Source organism: Poecilia formosa, unplaced genomic scaffold (assembly GCF_000485575.1).
Source record: "Poecilia formosa unplaced genomic scaffold, Poecilia_formosa-5.1.2 Scaffold174, whole genome shotgun sequence".
Classification (NCBI taxonomy): Eukaryota; Metazoa; Chordata; class Actinopteri; order Cyprinodontiformes; family Poeciliidae; genus Poecilia; species Poecilia formosa.
Genome location: NW_006800113.1, coordinates 624,174 through 648,565, shown reverse-complemented (window position 1 = coordinate 648,565; position 24,392 = coordinate 624,174). Strand labels below are relative to the sequence as shown.

At 42.4% G+C, this 24,392-nt stretch overlaps 1 protein-coding gene across 3 annotated transcripts in view; it reads right to left on the bottom strand.

Annotated features, from left to right (window-relative positions):
- Positions 1–24,392, bottom strand: part of pard3ba (par-3 family cell polarity regulator beta a) — a 128,464-nt gene that overhangs the window by 70,871 nt on the left and 33,201 nt on the right. For 2 of the 3 annotated variants that reach the window (XM_007565310.2, XM_016678146.1), the window contains 10 exons: positions 23,400–23,515; positions 18,922–19,007; positions 15,053–15,139; positions 14,810–14,935; positions 13,686–14,143; positions 11,698–11,837; positions 11,354–11,482; positions 5,266–5,451; positions 2,900–3,061; positions 1,694–1,780 (listed from right to left, as the gene is read on the bottom strand). In XM_007565310.2, coding sequence (XP_007565372.1) covers positions 1,694–1,780; positions 2,900–3,061; positions 5,266–5,451; positions 11,354–11,482; positions 11,698–11,837; positions 13,686–14,143; positions 14,810–14,935; positions 15,053–15,139; positions 18,922–19,007; positions 23,400–23,515 — 1,577 coding nt within the window. Of the gene's footprint in view, positions 1–1,693; positions 1,781–2,899; positions 3,062–5,265; positions 5,452–11,353; positions 11,483–11,697; positions 11,838–13,685; positions 14,144–14,809; positions 14,936–15,052; positions 15,140–18,921; positions 19,008–19,162; positions 19,494–23,399; positions 23,516–24,392 lie in introns of those variants that run through there. The other variant, XM_016678145.1, reaches the window with a different exon arrangement.

The following is a 24,392-nucleotide window of genomic DNA, read 5'->3' as shown; positions in this document are numbered from 1 at the left end:
CATCTGCTTTAGCTGCTGTGACGCTTCCTTTTAAAGCCTTTGAAATAATCATTCAGGGTTCAGCGCAGAGTTCAGCAGAGAGGCGGAACTGAGAGCAGCCGTTTTCTCCCGTTTGTCATGTCTGATGTGTTCCTGATCAGGCGGAGCGCGCAGGTCTTCGGCATCCTCTCAGGCAGGCGATGTGAGTGGTGATCAGTGTAGGATTATTTTATGAAATGAGAATTAAGAAGCTGAGATATTTCAAGTTTGTTTATGAACAGTAGTTAGATAAAGTAATAATATTTGCTTAAGTTTTAAAGTTTCTGACACTTCCTTCTGTTAAGGAACTTAAAAACGTTTTATTTTTTATAAAACTTTTAGAAGGGTTTAATAACTATCTCAAGACTGCATTCCCCCATAAGTTAATTAATATTTGCATCTCTAAAGTTTCAATACTTTCTGATTTGTGGTTGTAAATAGAGCTAATAACTTGATGTGTTTTTATCTCATCACATTAATACAGGCTGAACTCATTAATTGTCCAACTAAATCAGAAAGTCTTATAAAATATTAATCATTCAGCAATGGACTTGAATATCTTTGGGTTTTCTTGGGGTAGGGTTAATTCCCAATGGGAATTTGGCATCAAGTTGTAATTGAGCAGGTGCCAAACATGACGAAGACGAGGAAAAAAAAACAAAAACAAGAGACAAGGGTGAGAAGATAAAGGATCAGAAAACCCAATATCATTTTACAAACAGAAGAGAGGCAGAAGGAAGCATCTGAAAACCAAACAGAAACGCAGACAGGCATGCAGGAGTCTTCAGATTGACTTTATTTAAAGAAACAAGCAGGTAAGAGGAAAGCAAATAGATATTCATAAAAAAAAATGAGAAAGGTAGAAACAAGCCATACAGTCTGAAGAAAACCCAGTAAAGTGTAATTGTCAAAGCAATATGACAGAAAACGGAAGCAGTCAGAGAAGCACCAGGTGATGGCACAGAGATCACATGACTGAAAACTAAAAAAAAAAACAGAAAACCTTACATTCATATTATTCCTGAGTTCATACTAATGAAACTAATGCAAACTAAATCCAGTCTTGGAGTTTTTTTTTATTTTTTTTGTAAATGTATTAATTCAGAGTCCGTCTGAGAGCTGCCTGCATGGTGACACGGTTGTGTGCATCGTTATGCGAGTGTGTGTTTCTGTTGGCGTGACTGTAGCTGCCCTTCCTGCTGTGAGGGGCCGGGGCCCCGTACATCTGTCCCGCCATTGCTCGGATGTTTTCGATGTAACTGCGGCCCTGAACGTTGTCCAGCGTGCGGCTGCGTGCGTGTCTGGACTTGTCTGCGTCACTTTGCGCGTTATCGATTCTGACACGACCCTGATGTGGGTCTGCAAACACGTGGCTGCGTTTCTGTTCAGAATCATCCCCTTCCCTGTTTAGGTTGCCCGGGGAGACGAACCCAAACTTATTCGTCGCGTTCGACTTGTGTGCCTTCCTCCTTTCGGCATCGAAACCCCGACATGGGTCCGTATGTCTGGGCCCATACGTGTATCTGGTGTGCGTCTCCCCCGGCCTTTGTCTGCAGCGCTGCCTGTGGCTATGAGGCGGCGGCTCAGACGCTTGTCGCCTGAGCGTGGGGAGGAGGAGGAGGGAGGAGCGGCAAGGCGGAGCAGGCTGCAGCTGGCAGAGGTCACCCACCCGTACCTGATTGCTGGAGCCGGCTTTCACGTTGGGTTGATGGCTGGAGTTGGTGTTTGTTGCCGATCTTGTCGCAGAGTTGCCGCTACCGCCCTGGGAAAAACGTGAAGATGTTAAATATGGGTAAGCATTTTTCAGTTTTCAAACTTTTCCAGCACCGCTTTGGTGACAAAAACAATATACATAAAGTAAAGAAGACTGTTTCAGTTCCCTATTTTGTGATATTTATTACTGTTGTTCGTAATATCTTCTACATTTGACAACAGGGATAAGGTAAACTAAAATATAACAAAATATTATCGTATGAAATGTCTCTATTACACTCAGTCTATACTCCTGACTGGTGCGAGAAAGATACAAAAAAAATCTCCAAAAAATGTTCTTCTGTGGACAGGCAGCATTTGAAGCAACATACTTTAAGAAACGCTCCAATTTTCTGAGAAAGTTAATTTTCAGTCACTTTCTCAGAATTAAAATTAACAGAAATAAAATTAACAGAAATAATAAAATAGCTTTCCAAGATCTAACTAATCAAATCTTTCATACAACATTCACTCATAATTTTTACCCAGAAGTACTTTTATTATATTAAGCAGCAACAGGCAAAAATAATTACCTTTTTTTTTACTATTTTGAGGAAAGAAATGTAGCCAGATATATATTTTTTATTCCAGTTGTGTAATATGTCAAATTTCTAATCAACATGTAGGACAGCTGGCTAATATCTAGGCTGTAGTTGCATTTTTCAAGTCTAAAACTATAACAAGCAACATGATTCTCAGCTGAATTATAAATATTACAAATTTTCCTGCCAAAACGGCGGTATTTACTTCTAACACAAAGTCTTTGAACAGAAGCAGCTGAGGATTTCATAATGCATAAGCAACACTGAATGTTTCATTTAATAAAAGTCACCAGACGAAAAGTAAGAGCAAGAGACGTGGAAATTTTAACACGATGCCCCACATTTACGGAGCTTCAAAGCAGAGGGAAGTGGCAGAGGCATATCCAGCTATTATAGAGTACACTTCTTTTTAAGCATGGCTGCATTAATTTGTCATAACAGCATGATTTGTTTTAATTCACAGAACTACAGAGTGAACTTCTTTGCATTTGTGTTTCTTTTTACACAAGAATATGCTGTAAAAACAGATTTATTCAGACAGGAATACAGTAGTTTTCAGCAATACTATGAAACGATTTTAGCCTCACCTGTCTGGATGACCGGAGGACCACGAGTTGGATGGTTCCCCGCATGTTCCCCTCTGACGACATGGACCGAATTAGCGTGTCCATGGCGGCCTGGTTGGAGCGCCCGAGCAGCGACTCGCCGTTCACAGCGATCAGTTGGTCGTTCACGTTTAGCCGACCGTCCTGATGTGGAGAAATTAAAGGAATACTTTATTGGGTTACTGCTACATCCCATCAAAACAAAGTGAAGTTTGTGGTTATAACAGGACAAAATGTGGCAAACCGGCTAAGGGCTGTGATATATTCTGTTACACAGAATATAAAATAGGAGAAATGGGACAAGGCACTGATTAAGTTTTAAAAGTAGAAAGTGAAGTTAGAAACTGGAGGGAAGCTCTGAAATAAATGTGTGTGTGTGTGTGTGTTAGAGAGATAGAAAAGAAAATGAAAGAAGGGTGGGAGAAGGCAAGAAAATTGTGGAGTTAGCAATCTACTGAGAGCGAGAGAGCCATGATAAATACATAGAGCAGCTAATGGAATAGCCTCTGTGGGCACTAAATCACTTCTAAGTGTTTTAAATAGCAGCCTTTTGTAGAGAGGCATCGCAGAGAGCTGCCCTGCAGGGACAGAGGGAGGAAGAGATGGAAGCAGGCAGGCACAGGGAAAAACAGGAATAATAACGATGGAGAGCCTCCAAGACGCACTGGAGTGAGTGTGTGGAGTCATGAGCGCCCTATTATGGTCAGTGCTGACCTCTGACCCCACTCATTAACCAGGCACCGCCTTGGCTGACCTTAAATCTATACCAACAAGAACGCACAAGAACATGTTGCTGCCTGTTAGCACAAACTCAAACCAGTCAGAGCTGTGCGAATTTCTGACTGTTTCCTCTGTGTGAGAGTTTAGATTTATGGCCATAGCCCGACCCAAACATGACCCGATATTATTGATCGGGTCTGATCAGGGTGATGCCTCTGCAGCACGTTTAATCCTACAATACATCCAACACAGGGTTGGACTTTTTTTAAAGGCCAATCTAAACTCTACCATGTAAACTGTGGCGGCTTCAATTTGGCTCCCCAGCATGATCTTTGGAATGATCAGGGACGAAGTTAGAAGAAGTTTTTTAAATATAATTAAGGCCTGGGGCCTGACTGTCCCAAAAAACTTCCTTAATGGAAATGGGTTGGATCTCTCCATGACTCGTCTCCGTCTCCGCCCTGTTTCCTCTCAGCCTCTGTGATTGTGTCAGTCAGGCTCAGGGGAGATCCTTCGGCGCCGCAGAGATTCATCACAGCCCTTAGCCGGTTTTCATTTGCATCCATCAACACGGTGGAGGAGATGCACATTTATCCGTATTGTGTTCCCGCTGAGAGCCCCCCGCTTATCTTTCTCTCTTTCTACAGCTCGATGATGCTCCTTTCTTCCTTCTCTTCTTTTTTTCCTCTCCCATCTCATCCCAGAGACCTATTTCGCAGCCAGCCGGAGATCTTTTGCTTTACTAGGCCGTTCTGTCTGAACGCTATCCGCCTCAGCAGCTGTCGGAAAACTACTTCTAAAGGAGCTTCTGGGAGCCGACGCCGTCTGGCTGTACTGATCCCAGACCAGCCGTTTATCTCCAACGGCACAGTCGTCTCTGTTCCCGCTTGTCGCGCGGAGCAGATCTGGGAGCGGGAGAAGTTTTGAGGCGAGGAGCGGGGTATCGAGGCCAAGTGGAGAAATCTCCAAAGTGTTTTTTTTTTTTTTTCCTGACGCACTCAGAAGTTGGAGAGAGTGCTGAGTGATACAGATAAGACGGCTGCGGTGCTTGTGCAGCGAGGCCACTAGGGGTCAACGGGTGTCAAAGATCAAGGGAAGCAAGAAGGGAGGAGGGACACAGCGGCGGAGAAAGACAGGAAATGAGTCGGGGGAGATGAGAGGAAACGGAGAGATGCAGAGGAAAGAGGGAGGAAGAGTCAGAAGGAATAAGATGGAAACATTTGAAACTTAGACTAGATGTTAAATATTTAACAAAATTCATGCGTTTCACCATTTTCAAGTTGTTCGACTGTTATGAACTTCTAGAGGTGAGCAGCTTGGTTTCAGAATTGGTTGCTGTATTGTGTTTTTTTCAGCAACGCCTCGTTGCTGAAATGTGTTTCACAAATAAACTTGACTTAAAACTTTGGATCTTGCAACACAGAATATTTGCCTATTGAATATATTGTATTCAATATATTCTGGAAAATGACAGAAAAAGGAGTATTAATGCTTTTGGGAGACTCGGTTTTTCATGTTTTACAACTTTGGACACCAGTTGAATTGTTTTTTTTTTTGTTTTGTTTTTTAACTGCAACGCTTCGGGTTTGGTACAGTACGTTTCCTGGATCGTCTGTTTCCCAGCTCACCTTATGCGCAGCCCCTCCGTGGATGATGGACTTGATGAAGATTCCCAGATCCTCTCCGGTCTCCCTCGACCGGTTCCCCTTCAGGCTGACGCCCAGGCCGGCCGAACCCGTCTCATTGAGCGGGATCTCATACATCAGCTGCTCTTTTCCTTCCTCCATTGCTTGACTGCTCCTCTCCTCCCCTTTCTGAAAATATATTTATTTTTTATTTTTTTTAAAGAAAAAAGAAAAAGAGCTTGTAAACAAGCCACAAATCTGAGCCCGATACTCCACGCACATAAAGCCAGCTTAACATCATAACCCCCGTGCACGATACCCGATTACTGATGTGGGAGTACCATATGCGGCTGATAAGGTGTCTGCCAACAGTACATTGATTATATTTAACACAGGAAGCCAGAAAACATGAAGGAAGGAGGAGAGAGACGGATTAAATAGTCAGATAGAAGGTGGCTGCGGGGAGGAAGAAAGAAAGAAAGCCACTGTAGCGAGGTTATTCCATTTAGAGATGAAAAGTAGACGGAGAGAGAGTCATTTCTAAAGGAAACATAATAACCTTTTCATAGCTCCTCCTGAAGCACAGTGGGGGGAAGGAGGAGGAGAGTAAAGGGGGAAGGATGGCAGAGAGTAGCATTTAAAAGTAATAACCCATCCCTGAGGTATACCCACTTCTTCTCCCCCCTTACTCTGCATTTCATACAAATCTCTCAACCCACTGACTCCTCCACCTGCCTACTTCCTACAGGTCTTTTTTCCACATCTTACACCCACCCACGCCTCTCATCCACTGCTACTTGATGGGAGGAAAATGACCGTGGCCGACAGCGGGGAAGGGGAAAAAAAAGAGAGGAAAGTAAAATGTCTATCATTAACGGTTGCTAATGCGCAATTTAGTCTCCTTGAGAAAAGGGTGGGTTCCCCTCAACGCCGATCGTTTCAGAGAGGCAGAGGAAGGTTTGTTTTTTTGCGTGTGTGTATGATTTTGTAGGGATATACAAATATCCATTAAAGCGCTCATACTCACTTGTCGCACATCTGAGGAGGCCCCGACGGGATTGCAGGAGCCTTACGTCAGACACCTTGATCCGAGAATTCGCCACGCCGAAGGACGAGTGCGTCCTCTTGGATGGTTTTGCAAAAAAACTCACGGCTACATGAGCTCCCCACTCCAGTTTTGCTTATAATCTCACAGCCTCTTTTCCTGTCAGATCTATTCCTGAACTGCCGCGGCTTAATTAAAACAACAGGCTGTCGAAGCCTTCAGGCTGGGAGGGACACTCGGCCCTAAAGTGTGAGTCGGAGCTCTCAAGTCACTAAAGGTAATGGAGCGAAAGAAAATCCTGAGAAGCTGTGACACGCTGATCCATTTAGTCCCCGGCTTTCACTGCCGTACAAGTGGGTGCTTATTAATTGCAGGCTAATAGATTGTACTGTGATTTTTTGACGGTAACTAACATTCTCTGGGTTTAGAGCCGAAGACGGGCAGCAAAGGGGAAACTTAGGGTTTGAGTGGGGAAACATGATGATCCAGTCGTGGGTAATTACATGAAAGCTACACTCCTGTATGGGTTAAAGAGCTGAAGTTCCTCCAACAAGAGACACAAAGTCAGACTTTTTAAAGAGTCGAATGAAAGTACAGATCTGCCTAGAGCAGACAGAGACAGAACACCACTTGAGGTGCAGACCTACTACACTACAGACAGACAAATGAATGAATGAATGAATGGATGGATGGATAATGGGTAAGTGAATAAAGACTAGATGAATGAACTATAGATTGGAATATATGGAAGGATGGCTGCATACATCTGGGAAATCCAACATTTTATTTTATTTTTTTTTATTTCATCTTTCTTAATCGAGGCTCCTACTCGTCATATTTTAATGAAAAAAAGCAAGTGACCAGAAAGTCTGGAGCCAGATCCTTCAAGTAATGAAAAAAAAGGGATCAACTTCAAACATCCATAAAAAAAAAACACTCCTGAAAACAGAAAGTTCTGCAGGTCTTTTTGCTGATACCATCTAGAACCTTCACATGGTGTTCAATATCTTTGCCAAGAAAATAAGATTAATCAGGCAAAATGAGTCCTTCAATAGTCTCAGGATCTATTTTCTGCTTCAGACTAATTGGAGACTTTCAATCACAGCTTATTTTTATCAACAAGGGATTTCAGGGTGACATTATTTAAAACCAGAAGCTTTCAAAAGACCTCCCTGCTTGACAGACACTTGAGAGGATTCAGGTGGCGATGTGGGAGGTTTAAAACATTCTGTTATTCTGCAAATATACTAAAGGGTGAAGAGGGCCAAAGCGAAGCAGTGGGGTACGACAAAAACGTTTATTTGTTGTATTTTACCACCGATTTCCATGTATTTACACAACCAAGTGGCTCGCAGACACACAATTGCAGTCTGCAATAACTCCCCTGATGCCAGTCTCCTCGGGGGCAGATTGGGTGGCCGGGACCCCTCCTCCATTTATCATTTATCGTTAGCCCTCAGCAATGGCTCTTTAACAAGCTTTTAGTCAGAAGAAGAGGCCACCCTTTTCAACACCCAAATGAGGAGACAAAAAGGAGCTTTTTTTTTTAACCCCAGGGTGGGTGGTGAGGAGTATGCGAGGAAGAGTGGGGGGTGATACACAGCGATTACACACAGAGGCTTTTGTCGGTGAGGATTTCTAAATGTGGGGTTTCAAAGCGCGGAGGATTAGCGGTGAGAGCGACATTCAATTAAGATGAGATCTCTCCGCGCATGACGGCGACGACGGAGCTGCCAATTAATCGCATTAATGTCTTCCCTTTTCGCAGCTTTACACCTTTACCTCAGGATGACGAGGAATGACAATAAAGGGGAAAAAAAGACAGATTGAAGGATAATTTAGGCGGAAAGAGAAAAAAAATAACTCAAAGACTGACAGGATGAGAGAAATAAAAATAAAAAGAAGAGGATGAAAGGGGAATCCTCCCTTCCTTTCCTGTGAGATGACCCAGTCTTGCTGGCATCAGAGGGTCAGCCATGTGCGTGTTGACCCCCACCGTCCCCATTCACTCCACACAAACACTTCCATCAACCACTCGACAAAAACCCCAATCGTAATAAAAACCTAAAACAAAAGAGGCCGTGTTGAAAGAGAGAGAGAGACGCGGATGCAGAAGTGCTGACAGGAAAGAAGCTGTGATTAGAAGTTATCACTTTTTAATTACTTCGACAGTGAGAGCGACTTAAAGGGATGTGGAGAAGAAAAAAAACGCTGTCTTTTGTGTCCTTATAATGAGGCTAATTCACAGGCTCTATTGTTAGTCGTTTGAATAAAGAAGACTGCTTAGAGCTTTCGGTGATGCAAGCTGCTTATGGATCACAACTGAAATGAATCAATCAAGTTCAGAAAGTTCCTCTGAAATCTACTTGATTTCTAAATGATTAAAAAAAAAAATCTTGAGCAGTTAAAATGGAAGCATCTTTACAGTTCGACGACGAAGAGTGCAGTCAAATCGCTTATTAGTCATACTTGCTGCAGAGCTTTTGAGACGTAAATGTCAGACTAAAATATGCCAATAAATACTAAACAGTTGGCCATGAAATTTTGTGCAAACACTCGGATTTCCTCTGAGGATTAATATGAACGTCTTCTGGTCATCCCTGATGCAACCGCTTTTTTCTTGAGTGAAATATCTTGGCGGCTGCAGCTACATTTGGCTTTAAAACGTTTCAGGCCCCCCCAATAAGATAAACGAGTGCATTCTAGCAGCCATGTTACTTTTTTTATTTAAAGAGCGAGGCGTGCAATTTAAATTAGCAAACAGATTTTTTTTTATATCTGCTTTTCTATTCGAATATTGAAAAGGTAATGTAGGTCCTCGTCTCTAGTAATTTTGAAATTTTTGGCTGTTTTTAACTCTAGCTACTCCTCAAATAGTTGATTTGGTGTAGACATTTCACAACTTCTGACCATAAAAGCTCATCAAATACAATCACTGTGCTAACCTAGACGAGCTAACCTAGACTAGTCAAGGACAGAAGTAGGAGCACAAACCTTCCCATTAAACACAGTTCAGACGTGGTTTTCCTGAATTTATTCAAGTCTTCATCTGGTATTATTTACTCTGGCTGCGACAGAAAAACATGATCCAGCAGAAGAGAAAATTAGACCTTGATTGATGCCATTAGCTCAGGCTGTACATTTATTATTTGTAGCAGCGATAGCAAAGTTAGCCAAGGAAAACGAATCATTGTGAAAAAGCCATTAATCTCTACAGAGGCTTCATGTTAAACTACAGTAATGAGCTTATTTGCTTGATTTAGTTGAACAAATACCGACTGGGATACGGACACATCGTGAGTGTTTTTACTCGATATTATAGCCTCAAGACTACATTATTGGATGTCAGAAAATGTACACACACTAATTAATTTGCAGGCACTCCTGATAAAGAGTAAGAAGCCTTTAAAAAAGGTATGTTTTACTGTTTTTTTAACTGAATACTACAACCTTTTTGATACTGATATATCTAAACAATGGGAAAAATAACATGCAAAGTGGTGTTGGTTTTCAGTAGTTTGCACAATTATTTACCTTTTTAATATCATCCCGGAAACCTCACATTCATAATCCAGGACTTTGTTTCTCTGGTTTACAAAATGACATAACACCAAAATCATTTCCATTAGCTGCCGACCATTAGGTAGAATAAGAAGCCATTTTTATTTTGGCACTTAATACTGAGCATAAGATAAGCATAGGAGTAAAACTTTGGGTCCATAATTGGGAACAAAATGGAAGGTGGATGTTTTCCAACTTAAAGTCCTTATCTATCACCAATTGTCTTGACTGGACATTTAGTTTGTTATTGATCTCCAAACTCTGCTTCCTAGATGTACATTGGTAACGGATTTTGAACTGAATATTGATCAGATTTGGAAATCGTATGCATGGCATATTTTGTGGGCTAAAGCCCAACTGCCCAGTTTTTTTCATCTTTTTAAGTAGGGCGTGTGTTTGCATGCGATTATCTTTCCCTGTAATGTTCCCCGCATCCCTTGCACTTTTCAACACAGTGACATAAAAAAAAGTGTTTCAGTGTGTGCTTGGGGGGGGCCATCCTAACATCTCTGAATCTGAGGACCGTGCTGAAGGAAGATGAGGAGTAGATCTCACGGGGGCAAAGTCAGCTTCAGCTTCCTCTTATTTCTCCTCATCTACCTCCCTCCACTCCTCTTTAAATCTCTCCTCTCATATGCACAAATACCAGCAAGTGTTAGAATGAGGCTCTTCAAAGTGCACTTGTTATGCCAAGACTGCCGGGCCATTAATGAGGGCAAACTATTTTGGGAAGCAGTAACTTAGCTGTTTAAAAAGACGTGGTGTTTTCATGTGTGCGTGCATGTGTGTCAGCGAGCAAAAGAGAGAGAGAGGGAGAGAGGGGGAGAGAGAGAGAGCACTTGTGTTCAAGTTTTTATCAAGGACTTGGAGATTCTGTGTCTGTGTAGGTGTGAATATGCATCAGTCACTACAAAGTCCCACTCAGAGAGCTTTGAAGTGTTCAGGATAACCACAGAGGACAGACGGGTGGGAGGAAGTGAAAACATCATTTATAGTGAGCCGGAGAGTTTCAAGGGGTGTGTGTGTATATATACGTTTTAAAGAGTGTTTATTAAATGTCACCCTGCGACGCTGACCTTCGACACCCTTGGCGGTAACAGGTAAACTGTCAGCGAGCATGTCAAAAAAGCGAGGACACGCTCCCCGCGTTTCCTCGGTGCGCGCGTGACTTCCTTTGCCATCTCTGTGTCAACAAACCAGAGGGGGACAGGAAGGTCGGAGTGTGGCCCGGTTGGGTTTGAGTGTGTCGTTGTGTGGTGCGAAAGGGCATGACGAGGTTTTCTCCTTTGGGAGAAAGTGAGGGAAAAGGCACAATGCGAAGGAAATGCATGAAAAAATAAAAACATTCACAGATGAAGATAAGGCAAAAGAAAAAAAAAAGAGAGTGGAAGGAAGCATGAAGCACACCCAGGATGCGGTATGATCGGTAAACGCAGCGGTGTGAAGCTACAGCAGGACACGCGTGTTGTTTTTGCTCTCCATTACCAGCTCTCGGGGCAGGAAGACGTCCTCCTGCCGGGACACCAGCACGGACACCACCTCTCCCTGCTTGGTGCTGCGCAGCATGCCCACCAGTTCCTCCTGGGTACGGCCGGTCATGTCCACTCCATTCACCTATACGAGATCATTTAAGAGCAAATATTTACACAGTAGTTCTTCTTATTCAATCATAGAAGTTGGTTTGTAAGTAATCTCTTAAAAAAAGAAAAGTAGTTGCGCCGCTCAGCCAGCAGGGGGCGGGGGGATGAGTGGTCATGTGATTATTTTGCCTGCTTTTGCTGTTCTCTTCTCCTCTAGACAAAAGGGATGATGCCCAATGTGTGCTTTACCTCCAGGATGCGGTCTCCAGGCTGCAGGCGGCCATCTTTGATTGCTGCGCCTCGCTGCAGGATGTTCTTAACCAGAATTGGCCCTGGCCCGTGGACTGCCGTGTCCCTGGTGACCACGGTGAAGCCCAGACCCTCAGTGCCTGGCGGGGAACAAAACAACATCAGTGTAGGGTAATTTTTGTCCCTTAAATAAGATGCTTCATTATCAATTTAAAGCCTTAATGAAATTTTCCCTTTCTTCACTTTCATTTCCCCATCTTTTCTGCTGAACACTGTCTTTGATTTTAACATCGTCATCCACTTTAGCTATTTTTACAAGTCCGTTTCCCTAAGGGGTTTAGATGCCAGGCTCTGCCGTGGGAGCCGCTGGGAAAAAGGCTCTTCCCCTAGCTGGATTAGACAGCCTCTGCCTTTAATTTCACGTGTGAGCAGGCCGATCGCTGGCTGATGAAGGGAGGAAAAGGGAGGAGATGGAAGAGAGGCGTGGAGAGGGACGGAAGACCCTTTTCTGACTTCCATCCTCTGGGATGTGATTTGGACAAAGATTTCAAGAGTTTATGTCGACTTGCTTGTGTGGTAGAGCCCACACACACACACACACACACACACACAACCATGAGCCTCCACCCTCTCGCTCCTTCACGGCCCCACAAGCCCCAAGCCATGAGTGAAATGTGCCACGCTCGGCATCAGGTTGTGTGTGTGTGGGAAAGCAAAGCCGCCGTGGCATACTAAAGACGGTGAGCGATGCTATCTGCTCTCCAAGCTAAGCCTCTGCCTGCCCTACATTAGCGCACCTAAACCTCCCCGCCTGCCAATCACGGAGAGAAAGACGGCATCACCGAGGGAGAGGGTGTTAGAAACCAAATAATATCCCCTGCTCTGATCTTACGTCAGGTGAAAAGGGATAGAGGGAGACAAGGGAGAGGAAAAACAAATCAAACAAAGAACAGGTAAATGGAAAAAGGGGAAAGAAATGGGATGGAGTAAAAGAAGCTAACAATGAAACAGTAGTGAATAGAGCTTTCAGCTGAAGCCCAATTTCTTCTATCCATTCATCTGCTTTGCCCTGGATGCCTGTGGTGAGAATGTGTGTATATGTTCTTGCGTTATCTCTTCGTTCTTTTTACTTTTTAACAACACAAAACGCTGAATGTTGTCAGAAAAAGACTTTTAAGAACCTCTTTGTTTGCCATCACCAGAACGGAGAATTAAAGACACCGTAGTATGTTTCCTAGTCCAGAGTTTCTGCAAGTTCCACCAGCTAACATTTAAGACTTTTAAGGCATGTTTAAGACCATTTTGAGTGGAATTTAAGATCTGTACAAACTAGCTAGCTAGCAAGGGTATATTAGCAGCTAGTTAGCATTAGCCTCAGTCATCTCAAGTCAGAACAAATTGAAAATGTGTGTGTCAGACTCAAACTGCTGCCTGACACAAAAGTCCTTATTAAATAGTTTTATCAAGACACAATTTGAGACCTGAGAATAACATTTTAAAGGCCAACTTACTCTTTAAAATGGATTTAGGACATGTTCATACATAGAAGCCAATGACTAAACACAAAATGTAGAGTGGAGGTAATATATCAGCACTGGTCTTGTATGAACATGGAAAGCATCTTCTAATAAAAAAATAGAAATTGATTACAAAAACCGCTATAAAATTTGTACTTTTAAAACTGATACGTCTTTTTAATTAGACCATTCCTCTGGACAAGAGATGTCTCAAAGGAAGATCACTGGTGCATGCAGCCTCCTCCCTCCATTTCATGTGTAAATAATAATCAGCTTCTGTATTAAAAACGTATAATGCAAACATAGCAGTTTAAAAATCTGGGGGAAAAAAAAGACAGCGCTTGTTACGACTGCAACCTCAATTTGTCGACTATGTTTGTCTTAAGTCAGCACAAGTTTATCTTAGTCTTGACTGGACCAATTACAACTGGAGTAAGACATTACTTTGAGCAGATTTAATATGAGGCGTACCTTTCCTCAGGTCAATTTTTACCCTCTTGCCACCTTTCTTGTTTGCGAGGTTAGAAACCCCGGGTGCAGCAGGACTCTTGTTGGCCAGCGGGCTCTGGCTGCGGGTCCTGGGTGGAGGGGAGGAGCTCGCTGTCTGAGCTGGAGGTGTGGGTGAAGCTCTCTCCAGAGACCCATATTGGGGCTGAACTGGCGGTGTGCTCTGCGGGGCTGGCTCTGGAGTCTTGGGTCGTGGGTCTGGCTGCTTCAGCTCCACTTTTTGGGTCAGTTTGGTTTCGGCTAGAGTCTCAACCGGAGCGCGGAGCACTTTTGGACTCATGGCCTTTATAGGGGAATCTTTGCCGTCGCCAGTGAAAAGCTGGCCGATCAGCGTCTTCTCATAGCGAGGCTTGCTGCCTACGGGCACAACTTCCAGACGCACAGTAGGAGACGACATGGCTTGACGGAACACCTCCTGAGACCTATTGACAGGAAAAAGTTGATTTATCTGTAGGTTTTTTGTTATTGCTTATTATCTCATTTGACAAAATAAGGCATCAAATAAATGACTCGAGATTTTTATTAAAGCCTTGTGGGGGGGAAAAAAAAGAGCAGATGAGAGACGTGGCACGTCAGCGTACTCGCACACAGCAGGCTTTGGGCAGATGGCACAGCAGGGTTTATATAATTCATGTTTGCCTTCAAGTTCTTGTTTGCTCATTATATACAAGCTATGAAGTGATCAACATACTGGGACTCACTCTGGGTAATCTGGTCCCACCACATGCTATATATTTTTAATCCTCCCAACTTCCACATAGACTTTTGTTCTATTTTACCCATCTTCATTCTCTCCTCGCTCAGGAGTTTCATCCCATCTGGTGGATCTTATCTGTTGATTTCCACATAATTAATTATTTAGGAAATTACAAATAAATGTTTTATATAGTTAGATGTAGCTATAAATTTGAACTAGATTAACTTATTAAAAGACATAAATTCTTTGAAATGTTACTGCTTTTGTAGCCTGACTGAAATGTGTCTGAAGAGCTCTGATCAAGTTATCATTCAAATATGGTGTCGGTACGTCCCCGATTTAACAGTTAGCAGACACACACTGCGTCTCATCCACATCCTTTGTTGCTTACTGTGCGAAGGTTTTGTCCTGCAGCGGCGTGTCGTTGATGTGGACGATGCATTCGTCCTCCTTGAAGAGATTGTCCCTCTTAGAACGGCTGTTTTCCTCAATGCCTTTAATATGGAGGCCCAGAGGTCTGGCAATATATATTCAGAGGCAAACACGCAAGATAGAATGCTGATAAATACATTTTTTTCTGCTTATTTATATGTAAACATTGCCATCTGGCTATCACAACACGAGTCAGCCTCACCGTCCACTTAAGGAGGAGCAGTAGGGGACCACATGGATACCCAGGGGGCCCCGGTCACCTGGGAACTCAACCGTCCTTGTAAGAGTGCTGCCAAGAAAAGAGAAGGAGGGAATAAATCACGACGCTCGCAATATGGTGCAGACAAACCTAAACGCACTCGGCTCTCTGCAAGCTCTTCAAAACTCATTTGCATTTTCCTCCAGGCTACACAGATAGGGATACAAATTAGCTTACAGGTAGTCCTGCCAAACGTTATTGTGTGTGCGTGCGCATGTGTGTGTTTGTGTGACTGGGACTCAGCTGGCTACTTCACCTCTTATCTGGCTGCTTCTCGACTAGCCAATCTAGCTGCTGGACAAAAGAGAGGAGCAGGAGATAAAAAAGGAGACGGACAGGGAAGCAGATCGAGATGAAACAGAATCTCTTCCTCTAATAATCTCCGCTCAGTCCAGAACTGTTGCTTTTTAGAAGCAGATAAACAAGGACAATAGCGGGGCAGATCAGCAGGAAGATGGTGGCTTGTGATATTGGGCGGGGAGGGATGTCAACATTTCTGTCTGATCTATGAAGAGACATCTATAGAGCCTGTCAACCAGAAAGCAATATTAGATTGGTATTTGCAGGCTGAAATTAAGCTTCATATTAATACATTCAGATCAATATTTGCAGGGGTTTTTTATTGCATTTTATCCACTGCATATTGCCACCTTAAATATCAATAAGCTGCATAAAAAATATTAAATCTGTTTGATTTTTCTCTCCAGAAGTTAATATAGAGACATGCAGAAAAGTCCAGAAGAACCAAATAGCAAGATTTATTCATAAAGATTATTAGGCATAAAGAAGTACATTTGGTGTCATGGAGTGTCAGACACAGCAGAAACTTTAGTATTTATTAAAACTAGTGGAAAACAAAATGCTACGTTTTTAGGAAGCTGGAGTGAATCTCTTTAAAATTCATTGTAATTAAGGCAGATCATTTAGTTAATGAGACCAATTGATGCCAGAATCACGTTAATAGGCATTATCTTGATAGTTTTCCATTTCAAAGTCATTCATTTGCACATTTATTGCTGAGTAAAACATGTCAGGAACGTACATGCTGCTAATTGTGCATTAATAAAGCTCAATCTGCAAAAACTGTCAATCTTTAGCAACTTCACATTTCTAAAGGGAAGTCTTTTCAAATACTTTTTACCGATTATCTGCATGTATGTTTTGGTGACGTATATTATTGATATGCATGTGTATTATCTGACATTTTGAATACAATATCGTGAACAAGCATTTTGAGATTCCATATTGTGAATCTAGATCAACAAATTGTTAACTACAATATTTGCCACTTTTTTAATTGCAAAAAGTCAGAAATAAATCTAAGCTGAAAAATATTTTTATAGCACAAACCTTTAGTAAGAGTGATGTTTTTTATATAAAAAAAAATGCAGCTGAACAAAGAAACAAGTCAGTACAAGTTTTAAGCCTGCAGCAAATTATGGTCAGCGGGGGCAACTTCTGCTGCTTCTAGTAGTGTAGAAACAAAGCTGAGGGAAAAATCTCCCACCAAGGCATCAACTGTATGCTGGAGAAAGGGATTGAGAGCCGTCCTGCAGAAGTCAGACATGTTTGATGAAGACAAGCATTTTCCTTCTCCTTAAACCAAAAGAGAGCTATAAAAATAGTTCAAAGGGAGCAGATGGAAGTGGAGGAGTGCGTTTTCCCTATGGAGATTTCCCACCGACTTTTCTCAAAGCGGCAATGCAAACAAAAAAGAAGCTGTCTGTTTGGGTTAAAAAAAAAAAAAAAAAACAGAGAAAAAAAAAAAACAATCAAGTTCAAGGTTTATGTGTTTCGTACACAGGCCCAAGGTCTAGCTGGGATCATTATAAGCCGCTCCTCTGTCACTGTCAACCGGCTCTCGTTAACCTCCGCCAGGGTCACACACATACTGTAACTCGCGCACACACACACACACACACACACACACACACACACACACACACGCACACATCTCATTTGCATTCTTATTGCCACATCTACTGCACGCTTATAAACACCATCAGTCACATTCCTCTAAATTGAAAAGTCACATGTACACACATGCATCACGTTTCCTCCCATTAGAGAACACGCTTGCATTAGAATTACACACGACAACAAAAGAGCAACTTTAATTAAGTTTTTCTTTCTTCTTTTTTAGATGTGATACACAATCAGGCCAGGTTGGGATGACACACGATTGCTTTCTGAATCGCGTAAATGCATCTTACTGGAATGTGTGTGTGATGGAATAAAAAAAAAAAACACACACAAGCAGCTTCAGCCCATTTCCGTTCGCATAAAAACAAACTGCTGCACAAACAAGCTCATCAGAGGCAGCAGTCGCTCGTTAGCGCCGCACTCTAATATGCAGAGCAGCTCCGCTCACCCATTTTAGCATCCCACTGACGCGAATACAAACAAACACAGGCATTCCAGTGGGGTGGTGGGGGGGGTTGAAAGGAGCTGGGAGACAGATGGAGCTCCCACTTTTGGTTGACTTCCTCTACATATATGGAGGCAGAGTGAGCAAACCTGCAGCCTGGACCCTGGATGAAGTGTCCCCCCCGGTTGCTTACTGTGCTTTCTTCAACTGCCAGCCATCTGTTACCATGGCAAACCAGCTTTGACAGGCGTGCCTCCATTGTATCACAGTGCTGTCAAGACACCACTGCACTGTAAAACACTGAAAAATCACCATCTGCCACTTCAGCCACGTCCTCCTCTGAGCACCTGTGATTCCCTCCAGTTATTTTTAAGATCGGATGCAGAGGACGTGCAAACGATGTGTTGAGGCAGATTTGAGGTGGACAAAAAAAAAAAGGAAAAAGAGCTGAGGATATGACTTCAAGTGAGACGAAGATCTGCGCAGATCAATACCGTTTCATTCTCCTAATAGGCATACACGAACACTGAGCACTTAAAAGATTCATGTCTAAGGGAAAACTTAGACAAATACAGATGATTACTTTATTTATGAAAAGGTTTGCACCGATCACAAACAAAATATAAATGAGTGGTGGTAGACTCAATACTTTTTGTACCTATATATTGTATCTTTTTTTTTTTTTATCCAAAAAATACTTACAAGCCTCCAAGAGGGAAAGCATGCGTTTAATGTTAGTCTTTCAACCAAAATTAATCATTGTACACCCTTTAATTAAAGAAACTCCTATGAAAATTAACTTCTATGGCTATGTAAATGTTACTAATCACTTGTGTGCTCAAATCTAGCTTTAAAGTACATTATTGCTCAAAATTTTAGATTTGTTCAGACCATTTTATCCACAACGCTAACATGGATGAATTCGTGAATGGATGGACGGACAATCGGATGGACAAGCAAATGAATAACTGAACAATCGATAGCCTGACAATCGGATGGATGGATAGATGGATGTTTTAGACAAATACTAGGGAATGGATTCTGTGAATCCAAACATTTCTACTTTCTATAAGTTTTTCCAAACTTCTGCAGTTCTGGGAAATGCAATTTCAAACATCTCCTGTCTTTTCTAGACTGATTAGGAACCTGCATTGAGTACAGCTCATTACAATAAAAAAATAATCTGCCTGCTTAATGTTAAGCAACATTAATAGTATGACAAAACTCGAGTCAGAGCAAAGAAAGAATCATCTTGCACTTCTAGTCGCGCCCACATAAACTCTATTGTAACCTAATGAGACACATCCACAGTCGACTGTCATCCATGAGACGGTTTAATCCACCCAGAGTGTCGGGCTGTCGAACAAAGACATTAGTGCTAATCCTAGTCTGTCTCCCATCACACCAGCCAGCTACTGGATGGTCCCGACATAAAACACCTTACCTGAAGTTAATCTGGTTCATCGTTTTGGGTGGGGGGTTCTCGGTGTTCAGTCTCTCCAGGGCTCCCTTCAGTACATTGTTGATCTCCTTCAACACACACACAAAAAAAGAGATGATCAAAGTTAGCGTGATATAAACATAACCCGTTTCCAGCCTTTAGGCTAAACAAGCAGCAACCACTGAGCTAGCAGAAGAAGGCCCAAAAGTAATTAGCGAAACGATCTAATTCTGCCATCAATCACCTTTGCAGATACAGGAGAGAGAATGATGGCCGGACTCTGAGCTCCAGTGACGCGCGCTGCATCTTCTTTACTCCATTTACTGTATGTCCATCCATCTACCTCTCCCTCCCCCTCCTCCATTCATCCCTGCCCCGTGTCAGCCAGTGCTCTATTTTTAAGCCAAATCAACAACCCCGGGACAAACAGAGAAAAGGAAGACGGAGAAAGAAATCCACAAAGAGGAAAAAAGACAAGAGACGACATCAAACTGTTGCACGAATGCAGCCACTGAGTGGGACCTAGGAGTTGTCCTGCGTCACTAAAAACAAGAGGGGTGCAATTAGTTCCTTCTGCCTTGTCACTTTCATTGTGTCACCATTTCTAATGACTGAAAAGCTCCCGCCCACCAGCCGACTCCTTAGCAACCCTCCCACCCCGCTTCCACCACACCCAGCTTCCCAGTGGACCCTCGCTGCCTCACAGTAAACATATACGCTTTTATGAGTCGCACGCGCACCCACGCATGCATCCGCTGCCAATAATACAGTCACAAATCAGCTCTGCAGAGCGGAAAACATTTTTTTTTCTTTTAAATCACGCATTTATGAATTCAAAAGCATATGTTGCCTGCACGAATGCTGACCCACTTTATCTGGGCAGTGCGAGATTACCCGACAATGCGTATGTGTGCGGGGGCAGGAAGATGAGCTGGAGGCTCCATTGTTGCTGCGCATCTTCCACGCATCAACATTAGATGAAGCGCGCAGGGACTTTTTCTTCTTCCACAAGAGAACGCGTTAGCATCTCAAAACACGGTAGATGTGCAGGTGAACACATATCACCGAGTCACACACGCTGTTGTGCGTCCTGTTATACGAAAATATGTGGCAAATGCACCGTCAGTGCAACGCAACATGCAAAAGGGTGTGTGTATTGCAGCTGAAATCTGCTTCAACATTAAAGGATCACTTCAAAGTTTTTCAAAGGGTGATCATTCCAGTTTATTTAGATGTGACAACAGCAGTCCTATAATCCCTGCTGTGCTCAGCCAGCCATCTTACTACAGTCAGTTTGAGCTCCAGTAACGACGGCTGCATCTTTTACAGTGGAACTGGGCTGATATGCAAGTTATAAAATATAATGGCGTCTCGCTAAATGGATAAAAATGATTAGGGGATCACACTCACAATGTTTTATTTATTTATGCTAAGAACCATAACGACCATAACGAAAATAAGGAGATTACTTTATGCAGTACTCCCCACCAAACTAATGCAAAAATGACTAATGATGACAGTGAGAAAGAATTTAAGAAAACCTTCCTGGTTGTTTTCAATCACTTTCTGGAGACAATTGGCTGCAGCTTCTTGAAATTAGTTGTCATTTCAAGCCACTGGTAAATATCTTTTTTGCATGTTTCCACAGGTATTTTCATAAATGATCGTCTCTGAGTTTAGATGGTCTCCTTGACTAAAAAGGTGTTGGTCAATTGCTTTTGGTCAGGTCAGGTCGTGTTTATAAAATCAATGATGGAGTATTTGAATTTAGAAAGTGCTTCATTTATATTTCAAGTAAACTATACCAGAGTTTGCACGAAGGTTGATTAGTGACAAGAATAATGTTTTACTTTTAGTCTAGAGTGCCTAATGCGGTAATTGTGCTAAAACACAACACTTTCTGTTCTTACACTTCTATTTAAGCTGCTTCCTCTTTTAATGCTTAATGTTCAGCTGTGATTCCCACAGGGATTAGATGTGAAAGCTGACAAAATTAAGACATTGCTAGCACAAATAAAACGTCTGTTTTACTCGTTTCTTTAAATGCAGCCTGCAGCACACCGAGTGACTGAAATTCGACAGGATCTGTGGCTTCATCTTCGACGCTCACATAATTTATGAAAGCTGTCTTTAAGGCTACGTAAGCACGACAAACAGGTTGTCTCCTGTGTTGGGTATCGCACCCCATCGACCATGTTTCTGCATTTCAGGTGCTGTTTGTTGTCGGCGCAGGTGTGCAGACATGTGAGGGGTGCATGCGTGTGTGTCTGAGGTTGTTGTCAGATGGGTAATGAGGTGTGTGTGTGTTTTTCTTTTGTTTTGTTTTGTTTTTTGCTCGTGTGTCTCCCCATCAGCAACGTGTCAGCCAGTCGAGACGGTAAAGATCACAGCTTCGGTGCAGTCGCCCATGTTCCCTGACCCATGGATTCAACGGCAGGATCACACACCGATGGTCTGCGCTCTCCCTGCCGACGTGAGCAAACACGTCAGAGACGCAAGTAGAAACAGAACGAGAGTGAGGTGAGAGGTGGCAGCAAGTAAAGTGTTCAGCAGTCTCTACAGCAGGCTGGTAAAATTAAAGGTCTCATTTATTGGGTTTGAATGTGGCAGCGAGTGCAGTTTAATTAAAGAGCTGTCTGCATGTTTAGCGCCGTTCAGCCCTTTGCCGGTTTCATTAGCTCCTCTGAAAGGCTGACTGGGAGACGTACGAGCTGAGAGAACTGGGCCAACCTTGGCCTTCACCATAGAAGAAGAAAAATAAATCCATTACAGGGACACGCCACATATTCATCACAGTATCAGTGTGAATTACACTTAATCTACCTTTCAATAGCTGCTTTAAGATGAAGTGGATAAAAGTGCAAATATGTATCTAGGTATTTCGAGTGCGTTTATTTCAGTTACCAAACGTGGAGAGAGTGTTTTTTTATTTTTGGTTTGTTTTGTTTTTTAAGAGTAATACAGTGCAGGCTACAATTCATCTCGACTTGGCTGGATGGATATACAACTACAAAACATCTTAAAAATGACTTGTGTTTTCATAAGATGGATGGTCAGCGAGTTAGATTTAGGGACTGACATGCAAACAGACTGAAATGTTGACTAAAACAGACCAACAAATCATGATGGACAGACCGACTGATCGATCGACAGCCTAATGGATGGATGCTCAGATGAACACCGGGATGGATGGACAGAAAGATTCCTGGATGTGCCTGTCTTTCATAAAATACAAAATAAAAAAAATACCCGATTGCAGATTATTTCGCAGCAAAATACAAAGTTAAACTTTAAAATGTCTGAACACCATTCTTTGTATTCAGGTAAGAATAAAGTTTAAAAAGCTCTTATTAACTTGTAATGGGGACTCTGTTTTTTCTTGCCAATTCTTAAATGTCATTGTGTGGATTTAGTAAGACTGAAGTGGCCTTAATTTGCAGTCATATGTCAAGCAGCGATTTGGACTTTGTAAAAACAGTTGTCAGGTTATTTTAAGACATATGTACAGCCGGAGCGTGCTCACTCTGGTCCAGCTGCTCTGCTTGAAGCACATGAGGCCCAGTGAGTCTGCTGGACAGGAAACATGTTCCCTGTCATTGTGTTTACTCGTCGCCCGCTGATGCCCGTGTTCTGCTTAGTCACCGCTGAGCTGAACGCAGCGGGAGCGAACAACCTGAGCTATCTCCTCAGTCTCACACAAACACACACACACACACACACACACACACACACTCTAGCCTGACCTCAGTGCTTCAACATGCATAGGATGAGAAAAGACAGCAGACAAAACCATCCTTAATGGCTTTCTGCCACTGAAAGGAGGCCAGCACTTTAAAAAGTGACCCTTTCCGAGTCCAGCCTGAAGCTCAGAGCAGAGCTAAAAGACGACGGCTAGCTTTGTTTAAATTAGGGCTGAAGCGATTAATTCAATTGATCATAATTTATTGATTATTGAATTGACTTTAGCAATCGATTAATTGTTAATACAGACAAAAAAATAATCATTTGCTGAGAAAACAACATACTCAGAGCAGCAATTAAGTCAAAACTGTACAAAAATGTATATATGTATATCCATTTTGCATTTAGGATATAAAATAAAAATGTTTATCTGTAAATATGTAGTTTTAGCTCTGGCTTCACTTGGCTCCACTTCAGCAAAAACCAAAAAATTAATCAGTTAATCCAGAAACTACATTGACATTAAGTAGAAGCTTTGCTACAAGTGATGCAGCATACACTAAAGTAATATTACGTTATTGGAAATTTTTAATGTTCTTATTAAAAAACAAAATTATTTATTAGCATCTTCTAATGTTCTATATAAAACGCTTGTGTGGTTAAATAAATATGCAGAATGTGCCAATTAAAAAAAAAAATCTGATTAATTGATTGTCAATTAAGAAAGGCAAAAATGAACAATTTTGTTACGTATGTGATGTATATTTTTTCCGTCATAAAGATGCTATTGAAACACTTACTGGCTCAGGTGGAGGCTTCAAGCTTTGGTCATCAGGTGGAGGTGAAGGTGGAGGGGTTGTCTCATGAGAAGGTGCCAAAACGGAGTCACTGCTGCTCCTCACCAACAGAGGTGTGTCTGTGAGGACAAAGTGAGCGCATGTTAACCATCTGCATCTAGAATAATGCCAAAAACTATATGGCAAAGTTTAGTTTTAGATTTTCCCTACTGGTGGATGCATTTTCAGACAAAGAGTCAGAAAATAGTTTCTCTTTACCAAGAAGTTAAACAAAAACCTTAGAAACGGTAATAAGAAAAAAGAAAATTTTGGTTGCGTGACCAGAGAAATGCATAAAACTGCGTTAGCTTTAAACCTATAACCTTCTTTGTCACATTTATTTGAGAATAACTCCACCCTAGAAACAACCACAGAGCACCTCTGTGTCACAGGGTATTCTATCATTTTGCATCACGTCCCCCCCAGTGCACATGTTCATGTGTGCGCCCTCGCCGCAGCCCTTCTCCACATCTAACCAGAGCCGACTGAAAGAGCGCAAACATGGGCAGGTCCGAATCCACAATAAAACAAACTCAAAGCAATCTAATTTAGACCCATATGTTGTGCCTTGCTTTTATTATCCACCCCCAAAGGGAGCAGGCTAGTATTTGAGGAAGAAAAATCTATAGTGGGATGTTTCAAATTTTACTTGACAGAGGAGAAAAATAAAGACGGGGTGAGAGAGACTGGAGGGAGGGGTGGGGGAGCAGAGTGGGATAAACAAAAAGCTACAGAAAAGAGCAGAGAGTGGAGGAGGAGAAAACTGAGACACAGAAAGGGAAAGCAAACAAAATTCTCCTCTTTTCCTGTAATCAATCTCTCTTTGGAGGGTCAGCGACAGGGTCCTGGTCTAACGTGGTCAGAATAAGAGAGCAGAGGGGGAAACAAGTCAGAAAGAAGGAACTAACAGGGGTCACTCTGTGTGTGTGTGTGTGTGTGTGTGTGTGTGTGTGTGTG